The sequence below is a fragment of the Puma concolor genome, chromosome C1 (genome assembly GCF_028749965.1).
Source record: "Puma concolor isolate L17-30 chromosome C1, mPumCon1.1.hap2, whole genome shotgun sequence".
Classification (NCBI taxonomy): Eukaryota; Metazoa; Chordata; class Mammalia; order Carnivora; family Felidae; genus Puma; species Puma concolor.
Genome location: NC_141674.1, coordinates 165,268,722 through 165,290,730, shown reverse-complemented (window position 1 = coordinate 165,290,730; position 22,009 = coordinate 165,268,722). Strand labels below are relative to the sequence as shown.

At 35.6% G+C, this 22,009-nt stretch overlaps 1 protein-coding gene across 3 annotated transcripts in view; it reads left to right on the top strand.

Annotated features, from left to right (window-relative positions):
- LNPK (lunapark, ER junction formation factor) overlaps positions 1 to 22,009 on the top strand; it is a 76,433-nt gene that overhangs the window by 7,181 nt on the left and 47,243 nt on the right. For all 3 annotated transcript variants that reach the window (XM_086718936.1, XM_025934954.2, XM_086718937.1), the window contains exons 2-5: positions 274 to 362; positions 1,935 to 1,976; positions 2,997 to 3,184; positions 14,770 to 14,828. In XM_086718936.1, coding sequence (XP_086575062.1) covers positions 336 to 362; positions 1,935 to 1,976; positions 2,997 to 3,184; positions 14,770 to 14,828 — 316 coding nt within the window. In that variant the 5' untranslated portion in view covers positions 274 to 335. The remainder of the gene's footprint in view (positions 1 to 273; positions 363 to 1,934; positions 1,977 to 2,996; positions 3,185 to 14,769; positions 14,829 to 22,009) is intronic.

Sequence of the window (22,009 nt, the reverse complement as noted above, 5' to 3'; positions counted from 1 at the left end):
TTGCAAAGTAGTATGAATATACGCTGCTAAAATGTCGTGCCATTTAAAAGGCTTTTCAGCTTATTTTTACTTTTAAGTATGTCCTGATTTGGAAGAAGGGATTTCTTGAAGGGTAGACTATCCCAAGGTTCTCTAAATTAAAATTCCACATAAGTGGAGTTCAGAGAAATTAGTATTGTATGTTATTTTTTGGCAGTATTGCAACATCTATATTTTATAGTGGGTATGCTGTGTGTTTAACCTAAAAATTTTAAATACTTGCTTTTTTTCTAGCTGTGAATTCCTTTGGACAATTGATGATATTTATCATTGTGCCCAGTTTCTAAAAATAAAAGATGGGTGGATTATTTTCTCGATGGAAGGTAAGTTATTTTTCTTTATGGCCAGTTCTTAGTCTAATATAAAGTGTCACATAAACCTATTTGTAAAAGTCTCCTTTGTAGTATAGACTTGAATAAAGCTTGATATTGTCCCTAATTCTATTTAATTTTCTTCCTTTTCTTATGAATTAGAAGAATTATAATTCTTATGAATTATATTTGGACTTTAATAGTTCTGCTTGCCATGTAGGTATGTAATGCCTCTGTTTAAAATAATTGTTTCACTTTGACTTATGAATTATTTTTGTTTATTCATTCATGTGAAAATAGCTATCTTTTCTAGCTTTTTTTCCCTTATATTGCCTACATTTCAATCTTATTTGAAAAATAGTTGAAACTATTATTATTGTTGAAATGGTTGAAATTATAGTTGTATGCTATACAATACCTGATTTTACAGGCTATCTCTTTTTGCTTAAAGCTTGTCATAAATATTTGCTGAAGTTATACTAGATATACTTTTAGGAATTAGAGGCTTAAAACAAAATTTGAAATGTAATTTGATGTTATTGGTTAAGGCTTTAGAGGAAGTATCTCCAATTTAGTACTATAAAATATAAAATATATTAATATATGCTCTTTTCTAATATGAGAGGAGATAATGTAATCTCAGACAAACTACTTTGCTTATTTTTAATTCCTTTTTAGTATAATAATGGAGCCTAGAAATGCTTGGTATACTAGTTTTTGGACTGTTACTGGAACTGCTTTGTTTTGGTATTCCATGGACTCCTTGCTCTTTCCTTTAAAACTCTGTTACAGTTCTGCTTGAGGATCAAATTTGCCTATTTTTTCTTTGTCTTTGTTAGGTTGAATCATATGAAATTACCAATATTCAACAGTTTTGACTTACATAAAAAGCAATTTCATGTGGTTCAACCTAATGTTAACAACTCTTATGGGAACTGCAATGAATTGATATTCATTATCCTCCTATATTATTGAGTACATAATTGGTAAATGCTTTCACAAGTGTTGTATGAGGCATTTTGGCTGGTTTTTATTCGGGGTGTATAAAAAATATTTTTAACAAACAAGCTCTGCTATAATGAAGTATTCTTAGGTGCCTTTTTAAAATCTAATCTTCAGAAACGTAGGAATTCAGAATGAAGGTAGCCTATTGATTTTGACTTCCAGAGTCCTAAATGAACTTTTAGCAATAGTAAATCAGACCATCTTTAATCTTGAGTTTTTTAATGTAGGAGTTCTTTTGAATAATCATGTCTAAGAAAATTTTTCTTGGAGGAGAATTTCTTTTTCTCTGTAAAAGTGTGTTCTGGGATTAAGACTGGTAAAAAATGAACTGTCAGAGTTGAAAGTACTCAGGCTAAAAAGTCAAGTAGGAAAATGCTTGTTTCTTTAATCTTACGTAGTTCTCTTTATAATTTTTATTTAAATCTAAATGTTACTTATAAATAAATAGGAGTATACATTGTTTAACAATATTTGAAAAAGCTTAATTTTGAATTAAAATGTTCTTTTGTGATTTTATAAATCAAAATGTATCTAAGTTTGCAATAACAAGTTTTAATGTCTCATCTGTTTTTATAACAGACAAAACCGTCAACTGTAGAAGTTCTGGAAAATATAGATAAGGTATGTTTTTTAGCTCTGGGGTGTTTTAACTCATTTTAGGTATTACATAAATATTATTATAGTATATGTGTAGTATTTTGGAGACTGGATCTGGTTTGGGAATTAGAGATGGTATAGAGTAAGCCTGAAGACTTTAATGTTACATTATTTCAAAAAAATTCAGAGTGAATCAGTGACTTAAGAAGCCTGTGTCAATAGAACCTGTTAGAATGGAATTAGATGCATAGCATGGCATAAATCAATGTTACAGATAGGGTAAAGTAGATTATAAGATGGTCTGCAACAATTTTTATCAGTATACAAACTTCACAGCTTTTTTTACTTTCTGTTATCAAAAATGGTTATTCCTTAGGAATATTAAGAGTGATGAATAGATTGAAAGAATCTAGTATGGGTCACTGTTTTAATTTTTATTAATTCCTTTTTTTTTTTTAATTTCATTTATTTATTTTGAGAGAGACAGAGACAGCCCAGGTGGGCGAAGGGCAGAGAGAGAGGGAGACAGAGAATCCCAAGCAGGCTCCACACTGTCATCACGGAGCCTGACATGGAGCTTGAACTCACGAAACTGTGAGATCATGACTTGAGCCGAAACCAAGAGTCGGATGCTTAACCAGCTGAGCCACCCAGGCACCCCAGTTTTTATTCATTCTTTCTTTATATAGCTAGATTTTTTTAGACCTTATAAAAGGAGAATTATTACTTGTTTAGTTAAATAAATACTATTTATTGATGTCAATTTCATGCTTTATCTTTGCTAATTTGGTAGGTTAAAAACAGTATCTTAATTTTGCATTTAAGAGTAACTTGTCAGAATAGGCATTTCATATTTTTAGTCTCATTTAAAATTTTCTTTTTCATATGTTCTATTTAAAAATATTAAGGTATTATATTTCATTGACTTTTAAGAATTATTTCTTTATAAACTCTCTATACTGTTGAAATTTTTTGTTAACAATTTGATTTCTTTATGAAATTTGAGATTCGCTTCAATAATATAGAATAATTCTCTCTTAACAGGAAATTCAAGCATTGGAAGAATTTAGGGAAAAAAATCAGAGATTACAAAAATTATGGGTTGGAAGATTAATTCTCTACTCTTCAATTCTCTATCTGTTTACATGTTTAATTGTATACTTGTGGTATCTTCCGGATGAATTTACAGCAAGACTTGCCATGACACTTCCGTTTTTTGCTTTCCCATTGATGTAAGTAAATTGTTCTTTTAGTTGACTTTTCCTCTTTTTGACCAGATGGTTTAAATATATTAAGTCTCTCTTTAGTATGAAATAATAATGTCTCAGTTTGAGTAAATTTGTTTGGTTGTTTTTCATTTTGAAAAGTATTTCTTTAAAAAAGTAAACCAACTGTTTAAAACCTTAATTTACAATTCAGCATATCTGAGGAATCTAACTCAGTGACGTTAGTAATAATGACTCTAGGTGGGAATCTTTTGTGATTCTCTAATAGATGATCATGCTTCCTTAGGGTCATAGGGCATAGAGTGGACATCTCAGATTGTGGGTAGTGGTAAGTGAGGGAGGGTTTGTAAAATAAAAAGAACAACTGACCCAGTAATTCCGAATATATTCCATTCATCCTATCTCTCTTCCCCTGTCTTAGTCACTGCTATAAAGCTATTGACCCTTATTATAGAAATATTTTATAATATAGGCCTTTACTGAAAGTGTGTAATGATTGAATTTTGAGACAATTGAATGAAAAATTGGTACCAATTCTTGGTATTTATGGGTACCAATTTTGTAGGTATTAGATTATAATGGTGTATGGTATACAAAAATACAAAATCTTTGACTATAGATTTTAGACTGCATATATCAATTAGTAAGTGTGATGAATATCCTAAAGAGAAGTGTCACATGCTATGGAAACACTTAACAGAGACCCTAACCCAGTCTGGGATGGAGATGGGGGTCAGGGAAGAACCTTTGTATTCATTTTCTATTGTTGCCACCAGTTTAGCAGCTTAGAGCAACACCCATCTATTGTATCATAGTTTGTGTAGATCCAGGTGGCTTGACTGGGTTCTCTGCTTAGAGTCTTGCAGGCCTAAATCAAACTAATCAATCAGCTGGACCGGGATCTTATTTGGAGTCTCTGTGGGGAGAATCTTCAAGGTCTAGTCAGGTCGTTTGCTGACCTGTGCTGTATCTCTCTGACTTCCAATTCTGCCCTCAACTCAGAGAAAGCTTTGTCTTTAAGGGTTTAACTGATTATATTAGACCCACCAGGATAATCCAGGATAATCTCCCTTGCTTAAAATCTGAGTAATACTTAATTATATTTGCAAAGTCCCTTCACAGCAGTACCTAGATTACTGTTTGATTGTATAACTGGAGGATGGAAATCTTGGGGAGGGAGAGAGATAGTTTTAGAACTCTGCTTACCATAGCCTCCCTGAAAAGTGATCTTTGAGTTTGAGATGCAGAGAATGATTATGTGTATTAAGGGTGGTGTGACAAGGGAGTGGATAGTCTGTTAGGGAGAAGGAACAGCATATATAAAGGCCCTGAGGTGGATAGACCGTGGAAGGTTTAAAAAATTGAAAGAAGGCCAAAGACTGGATTATAGGGAAAGTCTGGATAGTTAGGCAAGGGATATTTCTTAAGGGCTTCATAGGCCCTGATAATGACTTTAGGGCTTAATCTAGGAGTGATAGGAAGTCATTGAAGATTTTTAAGAAGGGATATGGATAAGGGAAGATCTTTATAGGAAGAGAACAGAAAATACAAAGGCTGTGTAATGGAAGAGAGCATGACTTATTTGAGGGTCTGTGATGGAGAGAGTGATAGGAAGTATGCTTGCAGAATCAGATAGGTTCTGGATCATGGGAGGGTCCTGGTGCTAGGAATTTGAATTTCATTTTGGGTGAAATGGGAAGCTTGTAAAGGTTTTAGTGGAAGAATCGCATGATGAGATTTAAGTTAAGAGGCTCATGTGTACTGCCTGTGGAGATTGAGTAGAGGAGGACAAGGATAGAAACAGATCAGCTAGGGTGCTGTTATAGGAGTTTAATCTAAAAATCCATCTGGATTGGGACATCCCAGTGGCAGTGGAGATGAATAGATGACTTAGCAGTGTTTCAGAAGTAAAACTGAGACAACTTGATGGGAGGAAATGGAAGGTAATGGAAAAGGAGGAGTCGGTGATATTTAGGTTTTTTGGTGGGTGTAGGATCTCTTTCTTTGGGACTGCTGTAGTAAAAAAAAATTTGTTTAGTCTGTAGTGCAGGACATAATTTCAAATTGGAACTCCGAGAGATCATAAAATTTTAGCTTTTATATGTAGATAAAAGAATAAAAAATTGAGTGCATGCATATTATGAAATAACATCTCTGCCATTTTCTTTATTTTCTTTCTCTTTTGAAATCTTTTGGAATGCTTCTTATCCCAGGTATAGTAGTGGATTTTATAATGCTGAGCCCCCTTCCCTCGTTCCTTTCTAGTTTTTCATTAAAAGAGGGGAGAAAAGAAATTTAGAAAGGGAATAGATGTGATGTTTACTTGATTGAAACATCTTTAAAAAACTTTAAAAAACTCACTTGAGGGCCACCTGGGTGGCTTAGTCTGTTGAGTGTCTGACTCTTGATGTCTCACAGTTGGTGAGTTCTTGCCCTGAATGGGGCTCTGTACTGATATTGTGGAGCCTGATTGGGATTCTTTTTCCCTCCCTCCCTCTCTCTCTCTCTCTTTCTCTCTCTCTCTGTCTCTGTCTCTCCCTCTCCCTCCCTCCCTCCCTCTCTTTCTCCCTCCCCCCCCTTGCATATGTACATGGGCTCTCTTTCTCTCTCTCTCTCTCAAAACTATATAAATAAACTTAACCCCCCCCCAAACCCACTTCACTTGACATCCATTACTATATAAAAATAGGTTTTTTTTTTTTAATTATGAAAGATTTGTATCTAGTTGCAAAAGAATGACAGGGAACTTTACTGTGCTAATTCTAATGGCTGTTCACAAATTGTGATCTACTGGATCTGCTACTATGCTGCAGAAGACTTTTTTTTTTTTTTTTTTTGGCAAATAAATCATATACTAATTGTTCATAAAAGTAGAAAAACTTAATTTCTTTAAAAATGTTTATTTCTTCAGTTTGATCTTTCTACTCTTTTGAGTATGAGGCTTTATTGTCCTTACTGTGTCCTTCTGCCTGTTCTGCATCACCTGCATCTAGTATTTCTTGGTTTGTTAAGCTTCAGAGCCATTTCTCACTTTGTCTCATTCACATTTGTGACCTGGTTCTCAACTGCTGCAGCTTCTGTTTCACTGAGCTCTTCACTCTTGGAAGCATAGACCAGTTATCAAACAAAGAATAGAATTGTCCTTCTGATTGATGGCAATCAAAAAAGCATGAAATAAAATACAACAACGTGAAAGTGGATGCTGTGGTATAAAGAAAGAAGACTTAGCACAGGACATTTTCTTTCATGTGAGCTATTGCCTGAGCTTATTCCTGGACCGTTTTCCTTTGGAAACAAAAGTTTTGAGGTCTGGACCAGGGTTTACCTAAAGAAATGGAGGCAGAATTAGTAATAAAATGTATTGTTTTACTTATCACAGTGTACACTGATTATAAAGCTTAGCAATCTACCTGATATTGCAAAAAGTGACTCACTTCTGCGTTCCAAATTTCCCAAATGCTTTTACTGGACAGAGCGGTCATGGATTCAGGAATGAGCATATATTGCATAATCATAACCACCTTAAAGTTATCTTTTATGATAGAATGTCAATACTCTGTATAAGATGCTTTGATGTTTTATTATATCTTCTTTTCAGGATGTAATAGGGAGGAGCTTGGGATGATTCCCAACCTATTATTTTTCTGCCTTTCAGATTCAATAGTATATTTATATCCCTAATCTTTTCAACTATTACTGAAACAAATTATAATCTAAATGCTGAATTTGTTTCATTGGAGTCATTATGGCTATCGTCCAATATGAGGGAAGGTTTAGATTGCAGTTTAAATTTTATATTTCTTGCATATGCTGGCAGATATGCATTACCCTGGGAATTGGTTCATTTTCTAAGAGTGAACAGCCATTAAACTTTGTCTCTATCCTTAACTAACTCTACAGGCAGTCTTAGACTTTTACTCCTAGATACCTTATTCTTCCAGATTATAACTTTCTAGAAATTTCATTATAAGATCATTTCAGAGGCTTATTAGCATAAAACTTGACCTTCCCAGAGGATTTAGCTATATTTTCTTCCTCCCTCCCTCCACCCTCCCTCCCTCTTTCTTTTCTTTTCCTTTCTTCTTTCTTTCTTTCTTTCTTTCTTTCTTTCTTTCTTCCTTCCTTCCTTCCTTCCTTCCTTCCTTCCTTCCTTCCTTTCTTTCTTTTCTTGGAGAGTGTGCACCTGCATGAGTTGGGAAGTGGGGGGGAGGGTGGGGGAGAGAGAAAGAATTTCAAGCAGGCTCTTCTGCTCAACATGGAGCCCAACGTAGAGCTTGATCCCACAACCCTGGGATCATGACCTGAGCTGAAATCAAGAGTTGGACACTCAAGGAAAAAAAAAAAAAGTTGGATGCTCAATTGACTGAGCCACCCAGGAGCCCCAGCTATATTTTCCTTCTGTTTTTGTTTGTTTGTTTTTAATTCCTCTTAAAATGGAGCTATGGGGGGAAAAGTTAAGCAAAGGACCTGAAGAAGGTGGTCTTGTCCCTATTTTTTATGTTTTTTTTTTTTCCTACTTAAATCTAAAGTCATTTGAGGATAGGACTTTGATCTTATACAGTTTTTAACACCTTCTTCTCACTCCCCCTCCTCTCTCACCCCCTCCTCCCAACTCTGATAAAAGATACTTCCTCAATCCAGCAGGAGGGTTGGCAAGCATAATTTGTAGCCTTAAAAAAAATTTTTTTTTTAACGTTTATTCATTTTTGAGAGAGAGAGACAGTGTGAGTGGGGGAGGGGCAGAGAGAGAGAGAGAAGGAGACACAGAATCCAAAGCAGGCTCTAGGCTCTGAGCTGTCAGCACATAGCCAGATGTGGGGCTCCAACTCATGAACCCTGAGATCATGACCTGAGCTGAAGTCGTCCCAACTGAGCCACCCTGGTGCTCCATAATTTGTAGCCTTTTGAGGAAAGTTTAACATTTCTTTCATGGTGATCTTATGAGAATACAAAGTATCTCTATACTTTGGAATCAACTATAGTTGGCTCTTAAAGGAGAAGGTTTCTGTGAACATCTGTTGATATTTACTCAAGGATAATCTTTACTAGGAGGTTTTGGTAGGTAAGAAATCATTTTGCAAGCATCCCTTTTGCAATTGATAGATATTTGAATATTGATAGTTATTCACTTGGTAGATTTTTGTATTTAAAGAATTATGTACAGAGACATAATTAAGAGATCTTACTCTTTAATGGGAAGATTTAGTATTGTTATGAGATCAGTTCTCCCTAAATTAATCTAAAAATGTGTGATCACATTAAAAATACCAACAGTACTTTTTAAAAAAAAAATTTTTTTTTAACGTTTATTTATTTTTGAGACAGAGAGAGAGAGAGCATGAACGGGGGAGGGTCAGAGAGAGGGAGACACAGAATCTGAAACAGGCTCCAGGCTCTGAGCTGTCAGCACAGAGCCCGACGCGGGGCTCGAACTCACGGACCGCGAGATAATGACCTGAGGCAAAGTCGGCCACTCAACCGACTGAGCCACCCAGGCGCCCCACCAACAGTACTTTAAAGGTCTTGGCACACTCATTCCATACTTTTGAATGGAAAAATAAACACATAGAATAGTCCTGATAATTCTAAAAAAGGAGAGGAATGAGAAGCAGAGGTCTACCAGGCATCAGATGTATTATAAAACTTCATTGATTAAAGGTTTGCTATAGTGTATAAATAAATAGTATATACATTAATTAAAAGTTTTTACTTATTTTTAAAGTTTTTTTTATTATTTATTTATTTTTATTTTAGAGAGCACTAGCAGGGGAGAGGGGCAGAGTGAGAGAGAGAGAGAAAGTGTGCAAGCAGGTCCCATGCATCCTTTACCCAGACTTCCCCAGTGGTAACATCTTGTATGAGTACAGTAAAATATCACAACCAGGAAACTGACATTGATTCAATTCACAGAGCCTATCAGATTTTGCCAGTTTTACATGCACTCTTTTGTGTGTGTTTTACATTTCTATGTAGTTTTATCATGTGTAGCTTCATGTCCCTGCCCCACAATTCAGGTCCAGAATGGTTCTAAAACCACAAAGCTGGGAGCACTTGGCTGGCTCAGTTGGTGGAGCATGTGGCTGTTGATCTCAGGGTTGTGAGTTTGAGCCCCATGTTGGGTGTAGAGATTACTTAAATAAATAAATTGAAAAAAAAAAACAAGACCATGAGGCTCTTTTTTGCTACCCCTTTGTAGTCATACCAACTCTCCTCTACCTGCCTCCTTCTTAATCCTTGCCACCCACTAATCTTTTATATCTCTATAATTTTGTTATTTCAAGAATTATAAAATGAGATCATGTAGCATATAACCTTTTGAAACTGGCCTTTTTCTTTTTTATCTAGCATATTCTTGAGATCCATTCAAGATGTTAAGTGTATCAATGGTTTCTTTTTTATTGTTGAGTTGTATTCCATGGTAATGACATACCACGGTTGTTTATCCATACACTTGTTGAGGGACATTTGGGTAGCTTCCAGTTTTTGGCTATTACAAATAAAGCTTCTATGAACATTTGTATATAGGCATTAGAACATAAATTTTCATTTCTTTGGGGTATATGTCCAAGAGTGTAATTTCTGGGGCATATGGTAAATACATGTTTAGTTTTATAAGAAACTGATAAATGTTTTTTCAGAGGAGATGTACCATTTTACATTTCCACTGGTTACATATAAATGATCTAGTTTTGGGTGATAGGCATTGAGGAGGGAACTTGTTGGGATGAGCACTAGGTGTTGTATGTAAGCCAATTGGACAATAAATTATATTAAAAAATGATCTAGTTTCTCTGCATCTTTGCCAGCATTTCATATTTCACTATTTTCTATTCTGATCATTCTGATGGGTATGTAGTGATATTTCATTGTGGTTTTAATTCACATTTCACCAATGGCTAATGATGTCAAACTTCTTTTCATGTGTTTACTTGCCATTTATATCTCCTTTTCTGTGAAATATTTGTTCATGTCTTCTATTTTTCTGATTGGATTATTAGTCTTTTTGCTGTTGAGTTCTGAGAATTCTTTAATTTTTTTTTAATGTTTATTCATTTTTGAGGAACAGAGAGAGAGAGAGAGCGCGCGCGCAAGCAAGCACGTGCATGGGGGAGGGGCATAGAAAGAAAAGGAGACACAGGAGCCAAAGCAGGCCCTAGGCTCTGAGCTGTCAGCACAGAGCTGGATGCGGGGCTCGAACCGGGCTCATGAACCGCGAGATCTTGACCTGAGTTGAAGTCCGACGCCTAACTGACTGAGCCACCCAGGCACCCCGAGAATTCTTTATATGTTGTAGATATAAGTTATTTGTTGGACATATGGTTTGCAAATATTTTTTCCCAGTCTGTAGTTTGTCTTTTTGTTCTCTTAATAGGGTTTTTGCAGAGTAAAATTTATTAATTTTTCTTTTTATGGGTTGTGCTTTTGTTATCAAGAACCCTTCCCTGGCTATAGATTCTGAAGATTTTCTTATTTATTTTTTTTCTATGTTTTTTTTCTTCTAACATTTCACATTTAAGTTCATAAGTCATTTTGAGTTAATTTTTATATGAGGTGTGAGGTTCATGTTGAGATTCTTTTCTTCTTTCTTTCATTTTGCACATGGGTACTCAGTTGCTCTAGCCCCTTTTTGTTGGAAAGGAATTGCATCATATTTAACACTATGAAATGATCTTTTTCTAGTTTAAGCCTTTTTGGGGGGGGTCTTGAATTCAACCTTGTGGGGTATTAAGATACAACTCTTGTATTGTTTGTATTTGCCTAGTATACTTTTGCTCTTTGTTTTATTATCTTCAGCTTTCAAAAACTCTTAATTTTAGATTTTAGTTTATGTTATGGAGTTGGGTTTTGTTTTTATGCTCCAGTCTGAAAGTCTTTTGCTCTGGTGAGTTTAGCTCATTTACATTTATTAAGAGGAAAGATGTTGGCCTAGGTTTTGAAACATAACTTTGTATTTTGCTTTTGTGTTTTTTTTTTAACTTAAAAATAAATTTCTAACTATGTGGTATGTTTATTTTTGCCCAGTTATTTGTAGAAGGTTGTATGAGTATGGGGGCATGTCCTCCTACATTCCAGGCTATCTAGAATTTTCCTTACGATCCAGGATTTAATGTGCGAATTTGCTCAGCTTTTATTTTTCCCAGCCAATAGGGTTAGGCAACTGTATATTTTTTCCTAATACAAAACTTCTTTTCTACCCTGCTGCCATAGAAACAAAGTTCTTTGTAAACAGGGCACTTCTAATTTTTTTTTTTTTTAACATTTATTCATTTTTGAGAGACACAGTGTGAGCAGTGGAGGGACAGAGAGAGAGGAAGACACAGAATCTGAAGCAGGCTCCAGGCTCTGAGCTGTCAGCACAGAGCCCAACACAGGGCTCGAACTGACAGACTGCAAGGTCATGACCTGAGCCAAAATCAAGAATCAGAGGCTTAACTGTAAACAGGGCATTTCTGAATGATTTCTCTTTAAGCTCTCTGCCTTCTCTGTTTCACTGCTGGAGCCAGATATAGAGTTTCTGCCTATGTAGCATGCATTTCTTACTCTCTTTCTTTCTTTCTTTCTTTCTTTCTTTCTTTCTTTCTTTCTTTCTTTCTTTCTTTCTGTTTTGTAGAGAGTGTGTAAGTGGGGAGGGGCAGAGAGAGAGGGGGAGAGAGAATCCCAACTGAGCCACCCAGGCGCTTCTATCTTATTCTTGTTATAAACATGGGGTTTAGGCTTTTCCACTTTGAGAAGTTTGTCTTGCTCCCTCTTTGTGAGATAAGCAGTTTTCCTTCTCAGCTTGCACTCTTAATCTTCATGATCTCCATGGCTTTTGGGAGTTGGATTTAGCTATATCTTAATTTTTTTTTTTTAAAGAAAATTTTTTTTAACGTTTATTTATTTTTGAGACAGAGAGAGACAGAGCATGAATGGGGGAGGGCCAGAGAGAGGGAGACACAGAATCTGAAACAGGCTCCAGGCTCTGAGCTGTCAGCACAGAGCCTGACACAGGACTCGAACTCATGGACCGTGAGATCATGACCTGAGCTGAAGTTGGCTGCCCAACTGACTGAGCCACCCAGGCGCCCCATCTATATCTTAATTTTACCAGAACAAGAATTTGTGTGTTTTCTTTAAAATTTTTTAAATGTTTGTTTATTTTTGAAGGAAAGAGAGACAGTGAGCAGGGGAGAGGCAGAGAGAGAGGGAGACTCAGAATCCAAAATGCGTTCCAGGCTCTGAGCTGTCAGCACAGAGCCGGACATGGGGCTTGAACCCACAAACCGCGAGATCATGACCTGAGATAAAGCTGGACACTTAACCGACTGAGCCACCCATGCGCCCCAAGAATTTGTCTTTTATTCTCCTTGTTGTTTGGAGTATTTCTAAGGAGGGAAGAGGGAAAGGGAAATTATGCCACTATTCTCTAAGTAGGAGTCAGTAGTAATCTTTAGTATCATCACGAAATATGTTGCTTTGTTTTCATAAGTTGTATCTAATTATTAGGAGAGCAAAAACCTTTATTGTTTTATAGATTTTTGAAGTACCTTATTGTTTTTCCTAAATTTCATTTTAAAAATACAAAAGAATTTCATTTAATTTAGCTTTAAAGGTAAACTATGTGTTCTACCTTTTCAAGTCTTGAAGGAAATGTATTGTTTGATAGTTCATTTTCTCCAGCAATAGTTCTGATAAAAACGAAAAGGAGAATCTATTGTCCACAAAGGGGGATTACTGAATTTTATTTTGAGGTAAAGAAATACATTTCAATTCTCACCGTTTTTACACTTTGAAAATTATGTACGCTTTTTCAAAATACCTATTTAAGAAAATTTACTGATTTCTTACAGAATTCTGTCACTATCTCTGCCATTCCTTGTCCTGTGTTCTGTTTTCCTATCCTTTTTTTTTTTTTCCTATATCATCTCTCTGCTGGCACTGTTTCAGTGGGTTTGTAATGGAGAAATAGTATGAGAGTTTTCTGTTGTAGGATCCTTGAAGATTGTAAAGAGTACGTTTAACTTCTCCTCTTCCTTCCCTTCCCTTCCCTTCTCCTTTCCCTTCTCCTCTCCCTTCATTTTTATGATATAGACAACTACCCAAGTACGAAAAAAAAGACGCCGAGCATTGTCAATAATGTCTTTTTTCGTACTTACGTAGTTGTCTGTATCATAAAGATGAACCAGCACAATATAAAAAGCATGTATTGGTTATCTATTGTAGTGATAAATTTTCTTAGAACTTAGTAGCCTAAAACTACAAATGTTTATTATCTCTCACAGTTCCTGAGGGGTAGGGATGTGGGAGCAGATTACTTGGGTGGTTCTAGCTCGGGGTCTTTATTCATGTATAAATTGCAGTTAAGCTGTTGGCTGGAGCTGCAGTTACCTCAAGGCTTAACTAAGGCTGGAAAATTTACTTCTAAGCTCAACACACGTAGTTGTTGGCAGGCCTCATCTCTTTGCTGGCTATTTGCCACAGACCTCTATTTTTTGCCACATGGGCCTTTCCGTAGAGTTCCCTGAATTTCCTCATATCATACCAGCTGGCTTCTCTTAGAGCAAGTAATCCAAGAGAGAGAAAGATGGGGAGTGGAAGAGGAGGCCTAACGTGGAAGCTGCAGTCCTTTATAACCTAATCTTGAAGTGACATACTGTCACTTCCACCATATTCTATTATAGTTACACAGAACAACACCGGTAAGAGAGGACTACATAAAGGTGTGGCTACCAGGAGACAGGGTTCACTGGTGACTTACCTTGTAGGCGAACTCCCAGGAATAGCAATGATCTATTTCAGAGTGAAGAGGTCACGTAAATCCAGATACAATGTATTTTTTTTTATGAAATTGTAAATAATGTCTATATGCTTATTCTGCCATGTTCTATGGAGAAAGAGGTATTTTGCTATATTTACATTGAATTTAAGAGATGATCTTAGCAAGTTTGTGATTAGTATCATTCTTTGATTCCCTTTTAATATCATCTGAGGTCTTACTCTAATGTAAGTCCTAAAGAATTCTCCTCATAAAATCTTTGAAAGGAGGTGTCTAGCCAAGTTTACTTATCAAATATTTATTTGAAGGTAAGTTTTCTTTTTCTTTCAGATAGCTTATTCTGTTTACTAGAGAAGATCCTTCCTATGTGAAATAATAGAGGAGGAGTAACAACTTACATTTGTACAGTGTGCTGGAGTTGTAAAACGTGCTTTTCCCTCAGTACCTGGGAATGGACAAATTTTGGGGGTTGATACTTACTTAAGAAGAAGAAATCTATAATTTGTTTTCTTTTGGGGACTTCATAAACCTCTTTGAGAATGATGAACACAATGGTCTCTCCAGAGGGATGCACTTATGCACACAAAGGTAATTTCACAATTTTGGGGCATCCTCAGAAGGTGCATGGATTTTAGATTGAGAACTCCTTCTTTGAAAGCAGAGGTAGACCTTTGATGGTCTCTGAAAGAAAGGAGTACTTTCTGATTTTCAAAATAGAAAGGGAAGCAATATACTGAACTCTAATTGGAAATGTGTATTTCTTTTCATTTTATAAGGCTTTTAATTTACTTATCCTAATGATGGGTTTTCTTTCTGAATTTTGCTTCCTTCTTAGCATCTGGAGCATAAGAACAGTACTTATTTTCTTCTTTTCCAAGAGAACAGAAAGAAATAGTAAGTTTAATTTCTATATTTTTATAAATACATTACAAAAAAACTCTATCTTCTAGTGCATTGGTTTCTAATTGAATGGCAGGTTGTGAAATGTATATTGAAATGACAATGTGGTAAATATTGAAGAGTTGTTTACTATCAAGCATTTTGTATGATCAACGTTGTTCTGTTTTTTTCATTTGTGTTATTTTTGTCTTCTTCATTTAGAATATTTTTTACGCAAATAATTTTTCTTTAAATCAAGAGAAATTATTACTTGTTAATTTTTATACAAAACTTTTGTTGCATCATTCTCTTTAAAAAATTTTTTTTATTATTATTATGTTTACGTATTTTGGGAGAGAGAGAGAGACAGAGTGTGAGTGGGGGAGGGACAGAGAGAGAGGGGGACACAGAATCCAAAGCAAGGCTCCAGGCTCTGAGCTGTCAGCACAGAGCACGACGCGGGGCTCCAACCTATGAGTGTGAGATCATGATCAGATTCGAAGTTGGACACTCAACCGACTGAGCCACCCAGGCGCCCCTGCACCATTCTCTTTAACCTCACAGCTCCTAGGCTTTTGTTTTTATGGAAACATGCAACTTACGGTAATATCTCCTTCTGTAATCTGTCTGTGTACAGATTTTAAAGATTTTCCGGTCTTAAAATATGAGTTATAAACAAAGATAGGCAAATTTTGTTATAAATGAACTTTATATGTGACTTCTTTTTTCTTGTTTTAACTTTTAATTTTGGGAAATTTCATATGCATAATTACCTATACAAAAGTAGGGTGAATTGGGGCGCCTGGGTGGCGCAGTCGGTTAAGCGTCCGACTTCAGCCAGGTCACGATCTCGCGGTCCGTGAGTTCGAGCCCCGCGTCGGGCTCTGGGCTGATGGCTCAGAGCCTGGAGCCTGTTTCCGATTCTGTGTCTCCCTCTCTCTCTGCCCCTCCCCCGTTCATGCTCTGTCTCTCTCTGTCCCAAAAATAAATAAACGTTGAAAAAAAAATTTAAAAAAAAAAAAAAAAAAAAAAAAAAAAAAAAAAAAAAAAAGTAGGGTGAATAATAAGTTCTCATATACCTGTCACACAACGTTAACAATCACCAATTGATGGTCAGTCTTGTGTCATTTTTACCTCCACCCAGTTTTCTACCTACTGTATTATTTTGAAGTAGATCCCAGTTATATCTATCCATAATAGGCTTTAAAAATACATTATGTAATATATTATCATTCAGGAACATAATATTATATCTAAAAAAATTTTAATATCATAAAATATTAAATATGTTTTGTTTGACTCAAGATCCAAAGAAGATTCATACATATATATGGCCCTCCTCACTTATGACTTCTCTTCAGCCCAGTTTAGGTTCTCTGGTCTAGTCTAGTGACCCTTCCTTGCAGATACCCTTGACTCCTTTGTCCCTCTTTCCCATCCTACTTGTCTGGCAAAAACTGCACCTTGTTTAAATACAATAATATGCTTAATCTATGACTGGCAGAAACTTCTATATGCTTAATCTATCCCTGCATCAGAAAAGCTAAACTTATTTAAATCTGTATTCAGTACTGCTACACAGTCCTATTTTATAGTTCCCTAGAAAATTCACTTTTTTCTCTTTGAGGGCATTTTTTGAGATTGTATTTCTCTTCAAATCACTAATACCTGCCTCTCTGCAAAAAAACAAAAATCAAATCAAAATAAAGCCAACCAATCAACCAACCAAATAAAAATTCAAAATCTACAAACAAACAAAATCCCACATAATCCACCTGGCCACTCTCACGTGATAGTCTCACTTTATGGAGAAAATAGATGTAAACAGAGGAGAGCTGCCTCTACTACCAAATGTATCAAGTTGGCTTCATCTGTTTCTCCTTCAGTTATGTTGTCATCCTTCAGTGGTAGTCTGGAAGACTGAGTGTGATCCCATTTATGGTTAAGCCCTCCATTTATGTTTTGGGTTCTAGATGCTCTGGCCATCTCGAGAACTTTGCGCTTGCCGTTATCTCTTCCTGCAGTTATCCTCTTGTGCATTATCTGTTGCTGTTGGATTGTCTTTATTGGTGTATCATCCTGCCTCCATACGGTCAGCTGGAGGGGAAAACCCTATCCTGACCCCATACTCCCTTTAATCTACCGTGCATTCCTCTCTCTCCTTCAAAGTCTTAATCGTCTCTACCTCCACAATTATCTTGAATCTGACCACTTCTAACCTGCTTTACCACTACTACTGTCCTAATTCAGGTCATTATTATCTCCTACTTGTACTATTGCAATGGCTTTCTCACTAATCTCTTTTTGAGGTACAGATCAGTTCTCTTGTCTTAAAATTCTCTGATGGCTGCCAGAGTAAATCTGAATTCTTTACCCCTACTTTCTGGCTTATGCCCATTTCTCTAACTTCATCTCTCTCCACTCTTTTTTTTTTTTTTCACTTTTGCTCCAGCCATCTTTTTGTCTTAACAGACAAGTTTTAGTTCTCTGAATATCAGTTTCCTAATTTGTAAAATGGAAGCATGTATTAACAACATCATTAACATGAAATAAATTTGTTTTGGCAAGCTATTGTGAGTATTAAGAGAAACTATATGCCAAAGCATATGAAAATTGCAAAGTGTTATATACATGTGGACTGATGACACTGGTTATTCTTTTCCATTCCTTATTCTTTATTTTTCTTGCCTTTTGAATTATTTTTGTCTGACTTAAGTGGGAACAGCAGCTATCCTTGTCTAATTTCTGATTTTCAGTGGAAGAGCTTTTAATTTTTACCATTATAGATGATATTTGCTGTGGTTTTAAAAAATATTGATACTTTTTATCATATTAAGGAAATTAAGGTTATGGTGTTGTTTCCAGTGATATTTAGTAATATAGTAGATGCCAGGAGGACAAGAAGAAGTCTAAAACAAATATGTTCTCTGACTTCATGGAACTAACAAACTAGTGAAAAATATAAGAAAACTTATTTTAAAAGAGTGGTTAGAAACTCTTCTCTAAGGAAATTAAATATGTGAATATTTTATCTTACAAATAGGCACACCAGGACATGGTTATTATATAAAGGGGTTGGTTTAAAAATTTATTTCATGGATCCTTTTATTTAAAAAGAGTTACTGTGGGCACCTGGGTGGCTCAGTCAGTTGAGCAGCCAACTTTGGCTCAGGTCATGATCTCACAGTTCGTGAGTTTGAGCCCCACATTGGGCTCTGTGCTGACAGCTCAGAGCCTGGAGCCTGCTTTGGATTCTGTGTCTCCCTCTCTCTGCCCCTCCCCCACTCATGCTCTGTCTCTGTCTCTCAAAAATAAATAAAGATTAAAAAAATAAATAGAATTACTGTACATTTGAATAGGTATTACATGTACATTTAAAATAGACTTCATAAAAGATTGTCTTGCAATCCTGCACATATTTTTTTTTAGCATAAAGTCAGTTATAATATTTATTTTTTTAAGCCTGAAGCTATTGATTGTGTTTTTGCCTTTTACTCTCTTTAGTTTTATTTCCTTTGTTATATACCTAGTATAGAATAAGTGTTGGCAAACCATAGCCTGTGGGTCAAGTCCTGCTTACCACCTGTACAGGTCATGATCTAAGAATGATTTTAGCAGTTTTAAATCATTGAAAAATTCAAAAGAATAATATGTAGTGATATTACATTTATATGAAATCCAAATTTGTTTTTATTAAAGCAAAATGCTGTCCATTCATTTCCATGTTGTCTGTAGCTGCTTTCATTCAGAGTTAAGTAGTTGTGACAGAGTGTATGTGGTACTCAGTACTTCAGACTGTTACAGGATGTACAACAAATCACACTGACACAGTTATAACTCGACATTTCAAGTGCCATATGTATTGTGACAGTTTTCTTTTTATTAAATTATCAATGCATACTCATCATATAAAAACAGTAAGAGAAGATTGGACTTTGAATGTTGCATTTTTAGGGCATAGTGGACTGTGGATTATTTTGTTATCAAACTGCAAAGCATTGTGTTTATTACTCAATGACATTATAACTGTGCTAAAAGAATGCAAATATACATTGACATTACCATACTGATTACTCATTATATTCCCAATTCAGAGAAAAGCAATGGTCAGAAAAATTGGAACATTTAAAATGGAATATATCATCAGAGCTGAATTTCTTCATAAAAATAAAAAGTGAAAATGAAGCTTCAACCAAATAAGTTTCTGAGTGGCTTATTAGTGAAGCAGAGAAAGTCATTTACCAATGGTGAATTAATGAAATTGTGTTTGATTGCAGCAGCTGAAGAAATGTGTTCATAGAAAGTATACTTTTTTAATTAGTAAGTAGCCTTTTGACAAGAACAATCGCTTGAAGAATTGAGAATATCGGAAGCAAGATAGTTAATTTAAAAACATGGCAAATGATTTCAAGTGATCTTCCAGTCGGCTCTGATACTGCTCAGTTGTAGTTTATTTGAGGAGTCAGTACTGAGGTTGAAGTAACTGAATTAACTTCTGGGAAAAGTCTGTGTGAAACAACTTCAGGACAGAATATTTTTAAAGTTAAAAAACTACCAATTCAGTAGGACCTGAAGTGGAATCTGCCAAGATGTATTATAATATTGGTGGTAAAATATTTCCAAAGACGACATACAGATGGCCCGCAGACAAATGAAAAGGTGCTCAACATCAGGGAAACACAAATCAAAACCACAATGAGCTATCACTTCACACCAGTCAGAATGACTAGTATCAAAAGGATAAGAAACAAGTTTTGGCAAGGACGTGGAGAAAAAGGAACCCTTGTGCACTGTTGGTGGGAATGAAAATTGGTACAACTACTGTGGAGAATAGTATGGAGGTTCTTCACAAAATTAAAAACAGAAATACCGTATGATCTAATAATTTCATTATTATTCTTTCTTTCTTCCTTTCTTCCTTTCTTTCTTTCTTTCTTTCTTTCTTTCTTTCTTTCTTTCTTTCCCTTCCTTCCTTCCTTCCTTCCTTCCTTCCTTCCTTCCTTCCTTCCTTCCTTCCTTCCTTTCTTTCATTATTATTTATTATTATTTCAATAATTTCATTATTTACCCAGAGAAAATGAAGACCCTAACTTAAAAAAGTATACGTACTCCTATGTTTATCTGTTTATTGCAAGATTATTTACAATAGCTACAGAAGCAACCTAAGTGTTCATCAATAGACAAATGGATAAGGAAAATGTGGGGTGTGTGTGTGTGTGTGTGTTTGTGTGTGTGTGTAGATCTACAATGGAATATTACATAGCCATAAAAAGGCCATTTGAGACAACATGGATGGACTTAGAGGGTATTATGCTAAGTGCTAAGTGAAACAAGTCAGACCGAGAAGGACAAAAAACATGATTCCACTCATAAATGGAATCTAAAAAATATGAATAAACAAAAAGCAGAATCAGACCTATAAATAGAGAGAACAAATTGATGGTTGCCAGAGGAGAAGGGGGTGGGGGATTGAGAAAAAATGGGTGAAGATGGGAGGGAAATATAGGCCTCTAGTTATGGAATGAGTAGGTCATGGTATTAAAAGGCACAGCATACAATCAATGATACTGTAATAGCGATATAATGGGACAGATGATAGCTATACTTGTGGTGAATAGCCTAACATATAAACTTGTCAAATCACTAAGTTGTACACCTGAAACTAATGTAACATTGTGTGTCAACTATACTAAAAAATATGTGTGAAGCAGAAAAAAGGGTTATTTGGATTAATTTACAAAACTTGTGAAACTGTAAGGTGTTTAAATTCTATGGTTATTCCTCATGTTAGGCAATGGCAGATACTTTGCAGAGCATAGTTGAACCTATCATGTGTTATTAAATTAGTAGTGTCAATGGGGAACTTTATTCTCATGAACTTAAATATTGTCAGTTTTATGCACTTTAATCACAAATAGAAGCTGAATATCTTAACCTGCCCAGCCCCACAGCACTTTGATGGCTCAGCAATGGTAGTTTTATGGTGGTATTTTGAGCTTAGGGCCTACACTGAAATATTTCTGCATGAGAAGAACCATTTTCAACCACTGTGATGGAATGCTGACTGATTTGGAAAATTAGCTTTTGCTGCAGAGTTGATAATGGTTCTTAATGAATTAAACCTAAGATTGCAAGACAAAACAGTCCTTATATGCAAAACCTATACTGATGTAAAACAGGTATCATTGTAATGACAAAAAGTAATTTAAAAAAAAAAGGCTATGACAAGTTAAAACAAGAAGCAAGATCTTCATTCTCACAGAAATTTGCAGCAGATATGTTATCTGATCTCGAACTATAGTTCCAGCAGTATTTTCCATACCCCACTCAAGTAGAAAGGAAATTTCCATATTTCCTTTCCATTTAACTGTGCAGTTGAGGGGCTTCCACTTATCTTCAATTGGAAGTGATTCATTTCCAATGTTATGACAAGATAAGGTAAATATCAATAGAAGAATTAAAGAATTCTACACTGTTTGAAATCCCTTCCAAACAGTGAATATGCTCAATTAAATCATGAGCTTGTGGTTTGATTTCAATATTTAGCAGTACCTATCTGTTTGAAAAAACATTTTGAAAAATCAAGTATGTAAAATTTCATCACAAATCAACTTTAACATATTAACATTTGCAGTCAGTTTTGATAGGGAACACTGACTTCTTTTTTTCTTTTCAATTTTTGTTTAAATTCTAGTTACTGAACACACAGTGCAATATTGGTTTCTGGAATAGAATTCAGTGATTCATTACTCACATATAACACCCAGTGCTCATCACAAGTACCCTCCTTTTTTTTTCCCCCCATAGAATTTATTGTCAAGTTGGCTAATATACAGTGTATACAGTGTGCTCTTGGTTTTGGAGTTAGATTCCCGTGATTCACCGCTTACATACAACACCCAGTGCTCATCCCAACAAGTGCCCTCCTCAATGCCCATCACCCATTTCCCCCTCTCCCTTCTCCCCCAGCCCCCATCATCTCTCAGTTTGTTCTCTGTATTTAAGTCTCTTATGGTTTGCCTGTTTGTAACTATTTTTTCCCCCCTTCCTTTCCCCCATGGTCTTCTGTTAAGTTTCTCAAGATTCACATATGAGTGAAAACATGATATCTGTCTTTCTCTGACTGACTTACTTCACTTAACATAATACCTTCCAGTTCCACCCATGTTGCTGCAAATGGCAGGGTTTCATTCTTA